General features: G+C 46.4%; 1 protein-coding gene across 2 annotated transcripts in view; it reads right to left on the bottom strand.

Annotated features, from left to right (window-relative positions):
* fbxo4 (F-box protein 4) overlaps window positions 1-17,457 on the bottom strand; it is a 102,134-nt gene that overhangs the window by 74,376 nt on the left and 10,301 nt on the right. For both annotated transcript variants that reach the window (XR_011339927.1, XM_069884094.1), the window contains exons 3-4: window positions 7,882-8,102; window positions 4,856-4,931 (exon numbers count right to left, since the gene is read on the bottom strand). Coding sequence is in view for 1 of the 2 variants with exons in the window: in XM_069884094.1 (XP_069740195.1) it covers window positions 4,856-4,931; window positions 7,882-8,102 (297 nt within the window). In the remaining variant the exon portion in view is untranslated. The remainder of the gene's footprint in view (window positions 1-4,855; window positions 4,932-7,881; window positions 8,103-17,457) is intronic.

Raw genomic sequence — 17,457 nt, 5'->3', positions numbered from 1 at the left:
CCAAGCGGCGGGATGCGTATCCGGTTCTGGGGGGGGGGGGGAGTTGTGTGGCAGCGTACTCTCTCATGGCGAAAAACCCCACATGTAATTCCACGTGGTGGGGCAGCCATGGGAAGACGGCACTGTCAGGGGTTCTTCCTGACTTAAACCTCCCGCTCAGCGTGCGCCTTGGGCAGCGATTATGATGTCACCACGCACGTGGTGCCTGAGCTACTGCTGCCCTTAAAGGGGCGTGAGCTAAATTCAAATAAAACAGTCGTTAATGACTCTCAATATGGTGGCTGTGCTTTCTTCAGCTCTGCATAGCGCCACATGCTCTTAATATATCTGAAGGAGCTCTTAGCATTTTCCTTCATATTGACTGTCAAAGCAATATCATGTCTTCTTTTAACCCTCTTTTTAAGTTTTTTCTTGCATTTTTTTATACTCCAAGTACTTAATTTGGTCCTTGTTACCTACATCTGCTGGACACTTCATTCTTTTTCTGAACCAGATCCGCAATATCCCTTTGCCTGTTAACTTTGCTTTTCATCCTGACAGGAAGATACAAACTCTGTACTCTCAAAATTTCACCTTTGACAGAAAACAACCTGTCCCATGACACACTAACCAAATCCTTTCTCATTTCCTCAAATTTAGCCTTTCTCCAGTATAGAATCTCATCCCGAGGCCCAGACCTTTCCTTCTCCATAATTAATTTGAAACTAAAGACATTATGATCACTGGACCCAAAATGTTCCCCTCCACATACTTCTGTCACCTGTCCTGTCTCATTCCCTTAGAGAAGATCCAGAATTGCCCTCTCTCGAGTTGGTACATCTGTATCTTGACTTAGAAAACTTTGCAGAACACATTTGACAAACTCCAAGCCGTCCAGCCCTTTTTACAGTTTGGGATTCCCAGTCAATATGTGGAAAGTTAAATTCCCCGACTATCACAACCTTATGTTTCCTGCAGCTGTCTGCTATCTCTCTACAGATTTGCTCCTCCAGTTCTTGCTGACTATTGAATGGTCTATAACACAACCCCATGAGTGTGGTCATACCTTTCCCGTTCCTCAGCTCCAGCCATTTAGTCTGAAATAGATGCAACCTAGAACAAAACTGTCACCATGCACAACATTTTGATTTCAGTCTTTGTATGCAGGCCAAACATCTACTTTTTCAGTTGGGCCCTGAGGAGTGTGGTGGAACAGGGGGAATCTGGGAATAGACACTGTATATTTCAGCTTCCAAGTTAAGTCTTGAAACCCTCAAAAACCACTCTAACATCAGTGCTCGACTTGTATGCCAGATACAAAAATGAGATCTTAAATTCAACTCAAAAAAACCGCTTGATGTATACGACGACACAAAACACCTCTTCACCACTGGCGCTGCTGCTCCCCGACCCCTCACCTCCGTTGCCACAACCCACCCAGACATTTTTCTATTGTAGAGTCTGACAACCCTGTTCCTGCCCGGGAGCCGACACATGGCCATGGTTTCTTCAATGAGCGACTGGAGCAGCGAGGCAACTTCTGCAATGTGGACGGCACCGCACCCGATGTGGAGAATAGTGTCTCCGTCACTGACTCCAGCTGCAGCCATTGCTGAAGACTTGGACCTGGCTCCGTTTGGCATCTTCCTGGCCAGAAGCAAAGGATTTTTTTAACTCGCTGCTTAATTTGCAAATTTGTTACTTGGCGATTGGGATGTTGTAATAAAGTTTAGGTTGTTGCTGGGAGGTCCGGACACCAGTCTCCAGCACATTCCTTGCAGAAAATTGGGAGGGGGGGGGGGGGTGGTGACTTATATGCCTGATATATGATAAAACCATGAAAATGGGGACCCCACTTATCTGTAGGTCGACTTATACACTGAAATATACAGAACATAATTCCCTGAAAATGGCATCACAGGTGGACAGGGTTGTAAAGAGAGATTTTGGCATCTTGGCCTTCATAAATCAAAGTATTGAGTACAGGAGTTGGGATGTTATGGTGAAGTTGCATAAGACATTGGTGAGGCCAAATTTGGAGTATTATGTGCAGTTTTGATCACTGAATTACAGGAAAGATATCGATAAGATAGAAAAAGTGCAGAGATTTACTAGTACGTTGCCCGGACTTCGGGAACTGAGTTACAGGGAAAGACTGAACAGGTCAGGACTTTATTCCTTGGAGCGTAGGGGAGATTTGATAGAGGAGTTTTAAATTATGAGGGGGATAGACAGATTAAATGTAGGTCAGCTTTTTCCACTGAGGGTGGTTGAGATACAAATAAAAGGACATGGGTTAAGGGTGAAAGGGGAAAGTTTAGAGGGAACATGAGGGAGAACTTCACAGAGTGTGGAATGAGCTACCAGCTGAGGTGGTGAATGTGGACTCAATTTTAACACAAAAAATTTGGACAATTACATGGATGTGAGCAGTATGGAGGGCTGTGGACTGGGTGCAGGTCAGTGGGACCAGGCAAAAAAAAATGGTTCAGAACAAACTAGAAGGATCAAAGGGGCCTGTTTCTGTGGTGTAATTTTCTATAGTTCTATGAATGAACAGCTTTGTAGCCAAGTTTGCAGATTATACAAAGTTAGGTGTCAGAGCAGGTGGTGTAGAGGAAACAGGGAGGCTGCAGGACTTGGACAGATTAGGAGACTGGGCAGTGAAGTGACAAATGAAATGCAATTTGTCAGAAAGTGTATGATCATGCATTTTGGTAGAAAATATAAATTGACAGACTATTTTCTGAACGGGGAGAAAACTGAAAATGCCCAGATGCAGAGAGACCTGGGATTCCTCGTGCAGGACAGCCTGAAGGGCCGCTCTCATCCATGTACCTGTCCAAACGTTTTGTGTTAAAATTGAGTCCACATTCACCACCTCAGCTGGTAGCTCGTTCCACACTGTGAAGATTCCCCTTCATGTTCCCTCTAAACTTTCCCCTTTCACCCTTAACCCATGTCCTTTTGTTTGTATCACACCCACCTTCGGTGGAAAAAGCTGTCCTACATTTAATCTGTCTATCCCCCTTGTAAAATTTTAAATTACTCTTTATCAAATCTCCCCTCATTCTCTACGGTCCAAGGAATAAAGTCCTGACCTGTTCAACCTTTCGCTGTAACTCAGTTCCTGAAGTCCGGGCAACATCTTAGTAAATCTCTGCACTTTTTCTATCTTATCGATATCTTTCCTGTAGTTCAGTGACCAAAACTGCACATAATACTCCAAATTTGGCCTCACCAACGTGTGAAAGTAAACTTGGAGGTTGAGTCGGTGGTGAATACGATAAATGTGATGCTGGCGTTCATTTCAAGAGTAATCTAAGAGTAGGGATGTGATGTTGAGGGTTTATAAGTCCCTGGTGAGGTCTCACGTGGAGGATTGTGAGCAGTTTTGGGCTCCTCTTTGAGAAAGGATGTGCTGACGTAGGAGAGGGTTTAGAGGAGGTTCACAAGGCTGATTCTGGGAATGAAAGGACTATCATATGAGGACCGTTTGACGGCTCTTGGCCTGCACTCGTTGGGATTTAGGAGAATGAAGGGGGATCTCATTGAAACATTTTGACTGTTGAAAGGAGTGGGCAAAGTTGATCTAGAAAGGTTGTTTCTCATGGTGGGAGAATCTAGGACAAGAGGGCACAACTTCAAGATTGCCCTGGACTCTAACACCATGGGAAGCAACCTTTCTAGAAGGGTGTCCACTTTGAACAGAGATGGGGAGGAATTTCTTCAGCCAGAGGGAGGTGAATCTGTGGAATATGTTGCTACAGGTGGTGGTGGAGGCGGGTCATTGGGTGTATTTAAGGCAGAGGTTGATAGGTTCTTGATTAGCTGGGGCATCAAAGGTTATAGGGAGAAGGCCAGGCAGTGGGGCTGAGTGGGAAATTGGATTAGCTCGCAGTTAAATGGCAGGGCAGACTCGATGGGCTGAATGGCCTATTTCTGCTCCACTGTCTTCTGGACTTATTTGTGTCATCTGCAAACTCAACTTATTCACTTGCACTTTTGTCCAAATCATTCTACCTGCATCACGAACAACAGGAGTCCCAGCACTGATCCCTGCAGAACACTGATGGTCAGAGTCAGAATTTGTTGTTATAAACAAGTCACGAATGTCCTTGTTTTGCATCAGCGTCACAGGGCAAAGATTCATATAAACCACCTCACAACAATAAATCAACTTAGTGCACGAGAAGTCAAAATAAGGCAGTGCCTGTGGTCCATTGATCATTTAGGAATCTGATGGCAGCGGGGAAGAAGCCATCCTTGAGCCGCTGAGTGGTCGTCTTCAGGCTCCTGTACCTTTTCCTTGATGGTAGCAGAGCGAAGAGAGCATGGCCTGGGTGGTGGAGGTCCTTGAGGATAGAGGCTACTTTTTTAAGACACTGCCTCTTGTCGATGTCCTCGATGGAGTGAAGTCTGGTGCCTGTGATGTTGCAGGTTGAATTAACAAACCTCCAAAGGTTTTCAAGGATCTCCAGTCAGGGAAACATCCATCTAACACCACCCTTACCAGCAATTTTTAATTTTTAAAAAAAGTTTAGACATATAGCATGGTAACAGGCCCTTTCAGCCCATGACGCCTAATTACACCTAATTAACCTACAAACCCCAGAACGTCTTGACTGGAGCCCCTGGGGAAAACCCACGCAGAATATACAAACCCCTGACAGACAGCGCGGGATTTGAACCCGGGACCCTGGTGCCATCACTGCATTGTGCTTACCGTGCATAAGCAAACAAAATCAACATGGAGGTCAGCCGTGAAGTAATAGGGCAGGAGAACAAGCTGAAAAGAGTGAGTTGCCTCTCCTATCCCTGAGCCCGTCTGCCAGTGTTAACAATTAATTACTCTTTTCAACAAGCAATTACTTACCAGGTTGTTGAATATAAAGTCAGGATTGTAAACGTGTGTTCTTTGTTGAAAAAGAAGCTGATTCCTGATCCAATTCCTGCAACAGGAAACATCACAGGTGGGAGAGATTTCACCGTAGAACAGTGCCCTGCAGAAACGGTCACTGGTTCTGATGTTACAAATATAAAACAGCTGAAGCCCTTCAGCGAAGTTTATTTCTGTATCTTGCTCTTTCTTCATGGTTAAAATTCAATAGTAATCCTATACTCACACAACACTACAGTACAGGCCCTTCGCCGCTCAATGTTGTGCCGACCTATATACTCCTACCAAACTCTTCCGTTCTGTGTGGACGAAAAGTGTCTGGAATATGTGTACTGCGGGTGGTCACTTGTCCCTGTCTGAAACTTATTCCAAAGTCACATCACCAGCCAGAGGCCACCCATTAATGCACACCTTGCCGTTGGCTAATTTAAATCACCAAAGGGTCATTATTGGCTGGAAGCATAGATTAGCCTTGTATATAACACCAATGCCCAGCACATTCTTTCTCTCTGCCTCTGGTCCAAGCTCCAGACATCACTCCACGCCAGGTCGCTTCTGTGGACATGGCAGGAAGTGTTGCTGGCAAGGTGAGCTTGAAGCTGAGCCGTAGTATTACAATAGACCAATATTTGTAGAGAGCCACACCCCCCGTTGGTGTAGGCATCCGGATTATGTGTAAAAATCCGTTTGTAGTATGCAAGTGTGTCAAGTAAAGGTTCACTATTGTCGGAGTCCAACCTAGGTTTGAGGTGAATGTCTATTTTGTTCTTTAAGTGAAATAGTGATCGAATATCATTTAACGTTCTCCCATGTTTGTCTCCCAAGTGTTAATTAAAGTTATGTGATTGTAACACTTGTGTCTAGACTCGTCTCTCTGTGAAACAACCACACCTGAAAGAGAGAGAGAGAGAGAGAGATACACACATACACAGGTATATGTTTTGGGGAAGCACGGTCGGCATAGTGGTTAGCACAACGCCTTTACAAGACCAGAGATCAGGACTGGGGTTCGAATTCCCCACTGTCTGTAAGGAGTTTGTACATTCTCCCCATGTCTGTGTGGGTTTTCCCCGGGGGGCTCCGGTTTCCTCCCACAGTTTGAAATGTACTGGGGGGGGGGGTGGTAGGTTAACCGGGTGTAAATTGGGCCGAAAGGGCCTGTTACCGTGCTGTATGTCTAAATTAAATTAAATGTCTCCCTTAAACTCCCCCACCCCCTTCAACTAAAAAAACTCATGTCCTCCAGTGTGCGACGCTTTAACCCTGGGGTAAAGATTCTGACTGTCCACTCTGTCAATGCCTCTCATGAACCTTTATAGGGTCCCTCCTCAGCCCCGTGTACGTTCTTCTCGTGTCTGCGTGGGTTTTCTCCAGGCGGTCCAGTATCCTCCCACTGTTTGAAATGTACTGGGGATTGTAGTGTAATTGGGCGGCTTGGGCTCGTAGGCCAAAATGGCCTGTTATCATGTTGTATGTCTACATTTTAAAAATTAAATTTTAAAAAACACTTCCTTTCCGAAACCCTGTGCTTTGACATTGAAATGATCCTAAAATCCATTTTGCTACTTCCTTGATATCACCCTTTATGTATCACGCAAAGTTAAGTTTTGATTAGAACACCTGAGAAACGCATTGGAATATTTCATATAAATGTTAGTTGCTCTTTTGTTGTTGATACGTAGGTTTGAGGGTAAAGACCCCTCATTTAGACCATAAGACATAGGAGCAGAACAGGGTCAGTGCCAAGGGGTGGCAACCACAGGCATTGCCCTCCCCAAACAAGGTCTGTGCCCCCCCCATATGGTCACAGCCATCCCTGGCCGTCAGACCCACCCCATTCCCTTCCGCGTCAGAAGCATCTAGGTTGACGCACGCTAACGACTCTCCACCCAGCCCCCGGCTGTGTCACTAGTGTGTGTTCAAGCTTGATGCAATAAAGAGTGCCCTCTTGCCCCACGTTGAATGGATGGCCTCAATGACAGATAGGCTCCTGCTAGCACCCCCCATCCCCTCGTTGACTGGTCTGTCCCTGCCCCCCCTTGTCTTGCTAATGCCCCCCTCGACTCACTAATGCCCCCTGGCACTGACCCTGGAGAGAAGGCCATTCAGCACATCAAGGCTGCCCCCCCCCCACCAATCCATCATGAGCTGATCCATTCTCCCACTCCATCCCACTGCCTGGCCCCTTTGAGGCCCTGGCCGATCAAGAACCCATCTGTCTCTGCCTTAAATACACCCAATGATCCGGCCTCTACCCTCGCCCGCGGCAACAAATTCCATAGATTCACCTCCCTCTGGCTGAAGAAATTCCTCCGCATCCCTTTTCTACGCCCTTTTCAATCCTGAAGTTGTGCCCTCTTGACCAGTTGTTCCCAAACATTTTCAGGCTGCTGCCCCCTTGGCACTCAGGTGACCTTCATCAGCCCCCACCCCCCCCATACATGCACATACACCTCTTTCTTGCTAATAGGTATACTACAAATTTAAAACAACAACTAGTGTCTCACTGAGCGGCCAGCAGAGGGAGCAGCGCATGTTTCTCTGCCTTGCGTTATTCACTGTACATGGGTTCTTTATCTGACTTGTGAGTGAGAAGTTTTGAGTTACATTCATCACTTTTAGCCTCTTCGGGAATTAAGGACCTTGACGTCAGCCTTCTGCTGCAAGAAAACAGTTTGTTGTTCAAGAAAAGATAACTGTGTAAGGAGATAACACAGGTCAGTTCTAAGCAACTCCGTCAACATTGACCGTCCCCTTTGGGAATGACTGTCCAAGACTCTCCCACCGTGGGGAACCAACATCTCAACATCTACTCTCTGTCCACGCCTTTCAACATTCAAAATGTTTCAATGAGATTCACCCACCCCCCCACCCCCCCACCCCCATCATCATTCTCCTAAATTCCAACGAGCCGTCAAAAGTTCCCCGTATGATATCTCTTCCATTCCCGGAATTTGGTCTTCAAGGAAGACAATGCCAGTTCCTTGGTTGGAGGGACTTACCATCGACCTGCCGCTGCGGTAAGCCTGCCATCGGCAGCAGACTCGGTGAGTTCATCATCTTTGTCACCAGTGAGGTGTCCAATTGCTCCAGGCCAGGTCCCAGCATGGCAAAGCGAGGCTCTGTCTGTGGCATCAGGGACTGGAGGAAGGAACTCACTGAGCTGTAAACGGGGTGGCTTGGTTTCCAATGCTTCCTGCCCTCAGGACAGCTCCTCAAATACCTGCACAGACAAGCCAAAAATATTGGCTTTTATTACCATCTCAACTTGTATCAGCTGATCGCTTTGGATGGAGGGCGGAGACACAGGGCTGTTCCAAAGGGTTCAACTGCCCAGTCCTAATGCCAGCAGTTTGCACAGGCAGCTGTTAAAGCAGCTGATGGTGTTTTATTTTAAAATCCTGCAACTGCAGGGGGGGGTCCGTGCCCAAAGAGGGGGCGCGACAGTGGCTAAGTGGGGGTGCAGCAGACCGACACGGAGCACCAGAAACAGGTGAAGGAGAAGGAGAAGCAGAAGCGACGACCCTACAGGCAGGGCTGTGACCACCGTGGCGGTGGTCCAGTGAGGGGCTGAGGCAGAGGGCCCCATACGGGCTGTGGGCGACGAGGTCTGGGCACCCGAGTTGCCGGCACACAGGAACCAGGTATTGGAGCCGGGATTCGAGAGGGCGTGGAGGGCTCCTGAAAGAGACTCAGACGCTGAAGGGCTTCCTGATCGTGTCAGAGGTTCGGATCTGGAACCTCGGATGGCCGATGGATCGAACAGGAGTCTGCGGCTGCGGGAGGGCTGAAGGTGAATCCACGGACACTCAGTGACTCTGAATGGACTCTCTTCTGCTTCTCTTTCTCTCGTACTGTAGGGGGTGCCAGGTAACACGAGTGGTGAATCTGTCTGACTTACGGCAGACAGAAGGCAATTTCGTGTAATATTACATGTTCTGTACTATTGCATGACAATAAAGGAATCTTGAATCTTCCACCGGAGTGAGGGAGACTGAGGCATGACTTCATGAAAGTCTATAAAATCACAAGGGGCCCGGATTAAGCGAATGCTCAGTCTCGTTCCCCGGGTATATGATTCTTGAACGAGAAGAAAGGGTTTTAAAGTGAGAGTGGAGAGATTTCAGATGGATGTGAGGGGCAGCCCTTTCATCCTGAGACAGGATTTACAAGCATTTAGAGAGGCATAATCTTAAGAGATAGTTAGCATGGCTTCGTCAGGGGAAGGTCATGTCTCACGAGTCTGATTGAATTCTTTGGGGATGCAACAAAGCATATTGATGAAGGTGCAGTAGTGGATATAGTGTACATGGATTTCAGTAACGCATTGGGTAAGATTCCCCGTGCAAAAGGCTCATTCATAAAGTAAGGAGGCATGGAATCCAAGGAGGCCTTGCTTTGTTGATACAGATTGGCCTGCCCAGAGAAGGCAGAGGGTGGGTTGTAGATGGTTTGTATTCTGCACGGTGAGCAGTGGTGTTCGGCAGGGATCTGTTCTGGGACCTCTGCTCTGTGATTTTTATAAATGACCCAGATGAGCAAGTGGAAAGGGGGTGTGAGTAAGTTTGCGGCTGACACGGAGGCTTGTGGTGTTGTGGACAGTCAGGAGGGTTCCCAGAGGTTACAGAGGGACATTGATGGGATGCAGAGCTGGGCTGAGAAGTGGCAGATGGAGTTTAACCCATAAAAGTGTGAAGTGGTTCATTTCGATAGGTCAAATCTGAAAGCAGAATACAATGTCATTGGGAGGACTCAGGCATGAGGACATATTGAGAGATCTCGAAGACAGTGTCAATAGGGCACTCAGAGGTGGAAAATCTTGTGAAATGGCGTTAGAATAACAAGCTGAATCTCCATGTGGACAAGACCAAGGAGATGATCAAAGACTTCAGGATGACCAGGAATGACCACCCTCCACAACTGTAGTAGAGAGTGGAGAGCACCAAGTTACTTGGAGTTCACTCAACTAGTGACTTATTGTGGACACTCAACATCTCCTCACTTGTCAGGAAGGTGCCACAGCAACTGCACTTCCTGAGAAGACTGAAGCAGGCAAGGCTACCGGCCACCATCATGTCAACCTTCTACAGGAGCTCTACCGCCCTGCATCATAATATGGTACAGTTGCTGCAGAGAAATGGATCGGAGGTCAATCCACAGGATGATAAGAGTGGCAGAGAAGATCACTGGAGTTCCCCCCCCCCCCCCCCCCCATCGATGTGATCTACTAGGATTGTTGTCTGAAGAGGGCATGCAAAATCATTGAGGACCCCTTCCCACAGGCAGTGAGAATGCTGAACAACTAAAGGAACTGCTCACACTAATCCTCCGAGATGCTCATGTTTACAAAACAATATTTATTTGTCTGTATGTGTGTTATATCTGGTTGTGTGTCTGCATGTTTTGCATCGAGGACCAGAGAACGTTGTTTCATTGGGTTGTACTTGTACAATCGGATGGCAATAAACTTGACCTGACTTGGAAGCTGCTGCACCGGTTGATAGTGTGTTAAGGAGGCACATTGTGTGTTGGCCTTCATTAACCGAGGGCTCATGTTCAAGAGGCATGAGGTTATGTTGCAACTATATGAGACCTTAGACCCTGCTTGGAATATTCTGTTCAGTTCTGATCACCTCATTACAAGAAAGATATGGATGCTGTAGAGGGTGCAGAGATTTGCAAAGATGTTGCCTTGATTGTAGATAGATTGAGTGAACATGGTCATTTCTCCTTGGAGTGATGGAGTGTGAGGGGTGATCTGATAGAGAGGCATTAATCACATGGCCAGCCAGAGGCTTCTTCCCAGGGTTGAAATGGCCACATAGCTTTAAGGTGCTTGGAAGTAAGTGCAAGGGGGAATCAGGGCCAGCACCAAGGTGGGGAATTCGCAGGCATTGACCCCACCAAATGAGGAATTGACCCCCCCCCCCAACCTGTGTTACTGGCATCACCAGGTCTCCATGTAATACATTAGCAGCATGTTTGTCTGTTATGTCAGAGATGGGGAAGTGTGATGGTGGCGCCGAACGGAGGTTGTTCGTGGCAGGTAGTTAGGGACCACCACCACCCACCTCCCACTGAGCAAGTTTTCGAACGTCAGATTGGGCCCCTCCCCAGCCACTACGCAAATACCCTAATGCCTTCTCCCCACCCCCCACGGATACCCTAATGCCTCCCCCCGATTAGACTTGTTCTGACGCCAACCCTGAGGGGGATGTTATTCACACTGAGAGGGGTGGGTGCCTGGAATGTGCTGCTGGGAACGGTGGTGGAGGCAGGAACAGCGGGATCTTTTAGAGACTGTTAGATAGGAACTGAGAGTTATGGAGTTGGGAAATTTTAGGCAGTTGTTATAGAGCAGGTTTTATAATTTTATATGACATTTAATAAATAATACAGTACTTATACAATGAATGATAATAATAATAAACTTAAATAAATTTAAACTTGTTAGTTGGATGTGGGTCAAAGAGACTGTGCTGTGGTGTAGATTTCTATTCTAAAATGTTAGATGCAGGGACAAATGGCTTGTTTAAAGGACATTTAACCAGTCACTTGGATAGGGACATTTTGGAAGGATGTGCGCCAAATGCAGGCAATTGGCACTAACCCAGGTTGACACCTAGGTTGGCGTGGTCGTTGAGTCGAAGAGCTGTAAAACTTGATGCCTTTATAGTTTCAGACTATGACTGGTGGTTCCAGATTCGTTAGCGAGGGGACCCTATGTTTCATTCCTTACTCCCCCCGTAAACCACTCCTGTTTTCAAGGTCAATGATGAGGGACAATGGTACTGGAAGGACATTGTTAAATATGTAAGGGTTCATGTCAAGTTTATTGTTCATCCGACTGCACAAGTATAACCTGACGAAACAGCATTCTCCGGTCCTCGGTACAAAACACACAACCAGATAGAATACTCATACAGACAAATATTTCATCTATACAATTAAAAATACATAATTTAATACATATAAGAGTCTTGGAGGGTGAGTGTGATCAGTTCCTTTGCTCGTTCAGCGATCTCACTGCCCGTGGGAAGAAGCTGTTCCTCAGCCTGGTGGTGCTGGTTCTGATCCTCCTGGATCTCTTCCCCGATGGGAGCAGCTGGAAGATGCTGTGTGTGGGGTGGAAGGGGTCCCTCAATGATATTCAGATCTTCAGACAATGATCCCAGGTTGGAGTGATCCTCGCTGCCTCTCTTATGGTCCTCCAATGACCTCCAATCCATGTCACTCCAGCAACCATACCACACTGCGATGCAGCCAGCTGGGACACTCCCATGGAGTTCCTGTAAAAGGTTGACAAAATGGTGGCCAGTAGCCTTGCCCACTTCAGTCTTCTAAGGAAGGACAGTCGCTGTTACGTCTTCAGAAAAGATTCAAGGCGTTGTGAGAGGACTGGTGGGTTTGAATGATTAGGAGAGGTTGGGGAAGATGGGACTTTTCTTCCTGGGACTCTTCAGAGTCCGAGAGAGTTGGAGATATATAGGCTTGAAACCTCTCGATTCAAGGTTATTTCCTTTCCTACTGTTATCAGACTCCTATATGGACCCCTCACAAGTAAGAGATAATGTCCCTTGAACTGTTTAACTGTACTTTTCCCTATGCCCTACACTTTGTCTTTGTAACACTACCCTGCACACTTTGCCTTCTATCCTGCACTTCTGTTTTATTCTTGCACTACCTGCTGAGACATAGGAGGAACTAGGCCATTCAGCCCATTGAGTCTGCCCCACCATTTAATCATGAGCTGATCCATTTCCCCACTTAGCCCCACTGCCCGGCCTTCTCCCCATAACTTTTGAGGCCCTGGATAATCAAGATCCTATCAATCTCTGCCTTAAACACACCCAATGATTCGGCCTCCACAACTGCGTGTGGCAAAAAATTCCACAGTTTCACCTCCCACTGGCTGAAGAAATTCCTCCCCATCTCTGTTCTAAATGATAGCCCTTCAATCCTGAAGTTGTGCCCTCTTGTCCTAGACTCTCCCACCATGGGAGACAACCTTTCTACATCTACTCTGTCCACGCCTTTCGATGTTTGAAATATTTCATTGAGATCCCTCGCTCATTCTCCTCAATTCCAATGTGTACAGGACAAGAGCTGTCAAACGCTCCTCATATGTTAACCCCTTTCATTCCCGGGATCATTTTTGTGAACCTCTTCTGAACCCTCTCCAACGTCAGCACATCCTTTCTTCAATGAGGAGCCCAAAACTGCTCACAGTCCTCCACGTGAGGCCTCACCAGGGCCTTATAAACCCTCAACATCACATCCCTACTCTTATTTTCTGTCCATCTTGAAATGAACGGCAGCATCGCATTTGCCTTCTTCACCGCCCAGTGAAGGAGTGGGGACTTTGGCTCGAGTGGCCCAGTGAAGGAGTGGGGACTTTGGCTCTAGTGGCCCAGTGAAGGAGTGAGGACTTTGGCTCGAGGGACTTCAGTGAGCAGGGGCTAAGAAGGAGCTTATTAGTAAAGGGTATTATAGTAAGAAAGAAGGAAATGGAGTCAGTTGGGGTAGTTAAGTGCTCCAATTGTGGGATGTGGGAAATCAGAGACTGCACAGCTATTCCTGATGACTACACCTGCAAAAGGTGCACCCAATTGCATATAATGAGTGACCGTGTTAGGGAGCTTGAGTTGCAATTGGATGAACTGAGGATCATAAGGGAAGCAGAGGCAGTGATAGAGAGGAGTTACAGGGAGACAGTCACCCCTAGAAGGCAGGAGTCAGGGAATTGGGTGACTGTGAGGAAAGGAGGGAGAGCGCCAGTGCAGAGTACCCCTGTGGAAGTGTCCCTCAGCAACATGTATTCGATTTTGGATACTGTTGGGGGGAACAGCCTATCAGGGACGAGTCGTGGGGGTCAGGTATCTGGCACAGGGGCTGCCCCTGAGGTTCAGAAGGGAAAGGATAAGAATAGGATTCTTGTAGTTGGGGACTCATTAGTCAGAGGGACAGATAGAAGGTTTGTGGGAAGAGATAGGGGATCGAGGTTGGTCTGTTTCCTCCCTGGTGCCAGGGTCAGGGATATCTCTGATCGAGTACATAGCATTATGCAAGGGGAAGGAGAACAGCCAGAAGTCATGGTCCATGTGGGGACCAATGACTTAGTTAGAAGTGGGGATGAGGTCCTGAAACAGGATTATGTAGAATTAGGTAGGAGATTAAAAAACAGGTCCTCCAAGGTAGTAATCTCTGGATTGCTGCCCGTGCCACGAGCTAGTGAGGGTAGAAATAGGAGGATGTGGAGGATGAATGCGTGGCTAAAGAGATGGTGCAGGGGGCAAGGGATAAGATTTCTGGATCATTGGGATCTCTTCTGGGGAAGGTCGGACCTGTACAAGAGGGACGGACTCCACTTGAACTGGAGGGGGACCAATGTGCTGGCAAGTAGATTTGCTAGAGCTGTGGGGGAAGGTTTAAACTAGTTTGGCAGGGCGGTGGGGAACAAGGTGTGAGAGCAGTGCCCAGGGAGTATGGCCACCTAGCTAGGAATAAAAAAGATAACAAAGGTAGGATGGAGATTAGAGTAGAAGGTAAAAAAAGAGAATATATGTGAGGGTCATTCTCTGAGATGCATATATTTTAATGCAAGAAGCATAGTGAACAAGGTAGATGAGCTGAGGGCATGGATAGATACTTGGGGTCACGATATTGTGGCAATTAGTGAGACCTGTCTACAAGGAAGGGGCAAGACTGGCAACTTAATATTCCAGGATACATTTGTTTTAGATGTGATAGATCAGGGGGTAAAAAAGGAGGAGGAGTTGCTCTGCTTGTTAGGGAGGACATTACTGCCGTGAGGTGGCAAGATGGTATGGAGGGATCGACCACTGAGGCTGTTTGGTGGAATTGAGGGGTGGAGGAGGCAAGAGGGTGCTAATAGGGGTGTATTACAGACCACCAAATGGGCCAAGAAAATTAGAGGAGCAAATATGTAGGGAGATAATGTATATGTGTGAAAATCATAAGGTAGTGATCAAGGGAGATTTTAACTTCCCTCACATTGATTGGGATACCCATACGATTAGAGGGCTGGATGGGCTGGAGTTCGTTAAATGTGTTCAGGATTGTTTTCTAAATCAGTTAGTAGAAGAACCGACTCGGGATGGTGTAATACTGGATCTCCTGTTAGAGAACGAGCAAGGTCAGATAGCGGACATTAATGTTGGAGAACCAATTGGGTCTAGTGATCATAATTCTGTTAGTTTTAGGGAAGAGCAAGGAGAGGCCTAAAGTTGAGGTTCTGGATTGGAAAAGAGCAAATTTCGAAGGAATAAGAAGGGATTTGGGGAGTATTGAGTGGGACAGGATATTTTCAGGTAAGGATGTAAATGAAAAATGGAGGATATTCAAAAAATAAATTTTGCGGGTACAGAGTAAATATGCCCCAGTGTGGATCAAAGGAAAGGCTGGAAGTCATAGGGAGGCTTGGTTTTTGAGGAATATTGGAAATTTGGTTAGGAGAAAAAGGGAGGTGTACAAGAGGTATAAAGAGCAGGGAGCTGAGAAGTTGAAGGAGGACTACAAGGAGTGTAGAAGGAATCTTAAGAAATAAATTAGAAAGGCCAAAAAAAGGCATGAAGAGGCTTTGGCTGACAGAGTAAAAATAAATCCAAAGGGTTTCTATAAGTACATTAAAGGTAAAAGATTAGTGAGAGATAAAATTGGACCTCTTGTAGATAGCGAGGGTAGGCTGAGTGAGAAGTCAGAGGAAATGGGGGAAATTTTGAATGATTTCTTTGCCTCGGTATTTACTAGGGAAAAAAATGTTGAACCAGTTGAAGTAAATAAAAATAGTGGGGAGGTCATGAAGCATATAAGGATAACCGAGGAGGTAGTGATGGCTGTGTTAAAAAAGATAAAGGTGAATAAATCTCCCGGACCGGACAAAATATTCCCTAGGACAGTCAGGGAGGCTAGTGGACAGTTAGTGGGGCCACTAACAGAGATATTTAGGATGTCACTGGCCACGGGGGTGGTACCAAAGGATTGGAGGGTGGCGCATGTGGTTTCTCTGTTTAAGAAAGGGTCCAAATGCAAACCTGGGAATTATAGGCCTGTAAGTCTGACATCTGTGGTGGGCAAGTTGATGGAAAGTGTTCTGAGGGATGCTATTTACAAATTTTTGGAGGTACAGGGATTGGTAGGGAGTAATCAGCATGGTTTTGTCGGGGGTAGATCATGCTTGACAAACCTGATTGAGTTCTTTGAGGGGGTTACAAAAAAAGGTTGATGAAGGGAAAGCTGTGGATGTTGTCTATTTGGACTTTAGTAAAGCTTTTGACAAAGTTCCCCACAGGAGGTTAGGAAAAAAGGTGGAGGCATTAGGCAAAAATAAAGAGGTAGTGAAATGGATTCAGCAGTGGTTGGATGGGAGGTGTCAGAGAGTAGTGGTAGAAAATTGTTTGTCCAATTGCAGGCCGGTGACTAGTGGAGTTTCTCAGGGTTCGGTCCTGGGTCCACTATTATTTGTTATATATATTAACGATCTGGATGTAGGGGTGGAGAATTGGATAAGCAAGTTTGCGGATGACACAAAGATTGGTGGTGTTGTGGACAGTGAGGTAGATTACCGTAGATTAAAAGGTGATTTAGGAAAGCTGGAGGTGTGGGCTGAGAAATGGCTGATGGAATTTAATACAGATAAATGTGAGGTGCTACATTTTGGAAAGGCAAATTTAAATAGGTCATATACATTGAATGGTAGACAATTGAGGAGTGCAGAGCAACAAAGGGATTTAGGAGTGATGGTAAATAGTACCCTCAAGGCTGATACTCAGGTAGATGGTGTGGTGAAGAAGGCATTTGGAATGTTGGCCTTCATAAATCGGAGTATTGAATTCAAGAGTAGGGAGGTTATGATGAAATTGTACAAGGCACTGGTGAGGCCAAATTTGGAGTACTGTGTACAGTTTTGGTCACCAAATTATAGGAAAGATATAAACAAAATAGAGAGAGTGCAGAGAAGGTTCACGAGAATGTTGACAGGATTTCAGGGTCTGAGTTCCAGGGAAAGGTTGTGCAGACTGGGGCTTTTTTCTCTGGAGCGTAGAAGATTGAGAGGGGACTTGATCGAGGTGTTTAAGATTTTAAAAGGGACAGACAGAGTAAATGTGGATAGGCTTTTTCAATTAAGAAAGGGGGAGATTCAAACTAGAGGACATGGTTTAAGAATGAAGGGGGAAAATTATAAGGGGAACATGAGGGGAAATTTCTTTACGCAGAGGGTGGTGGGGATGTGGAATGAGCTTCCGGTAGACGTGGTCGAGGCGGGATCATTGGTTACATTTAAGGAAAGACTGGATCATTACATGGATAGGAGGGGACTAGAGGGGTATGGACCGGGTACTGGTCAGTGGGACTAGGAGGGTGGGGATTTGCTACGGCATGGACTAGTAGGGCCGAACTGGCCTGTTCTGTGCTGTAAGTGGTTATATGATTATATATGGTTATACTCAACCTGCAAGTTCACCTTCAGGCCATCCTGCACGAGGACTACCAGGTCCCTTTGTATCTGGGCATTTTTGATTTTCTCCCAATTAAAATAAATATTCTCCCCATGAAAA

Source organism: Narcine bancroftii, chromosome 1 (assembly GCF_036971445.1).
Source record: "Narcine bancroftii isolate sNarBan1 chromosome 1, sNarBan1.hap1, whole genome shotgun sequence".
NCBI lineage: Eukaryota > Metazoa > Chordata > Chondrichthyes > Torpediniformes > Narcinidae > Narcine > Narcine bancroftii.
The sequence above is the reverse complement of the archived record's forward strand: the minus strand, read 5'-3'. Positions and strand labels throughout refer to the sequence as shown.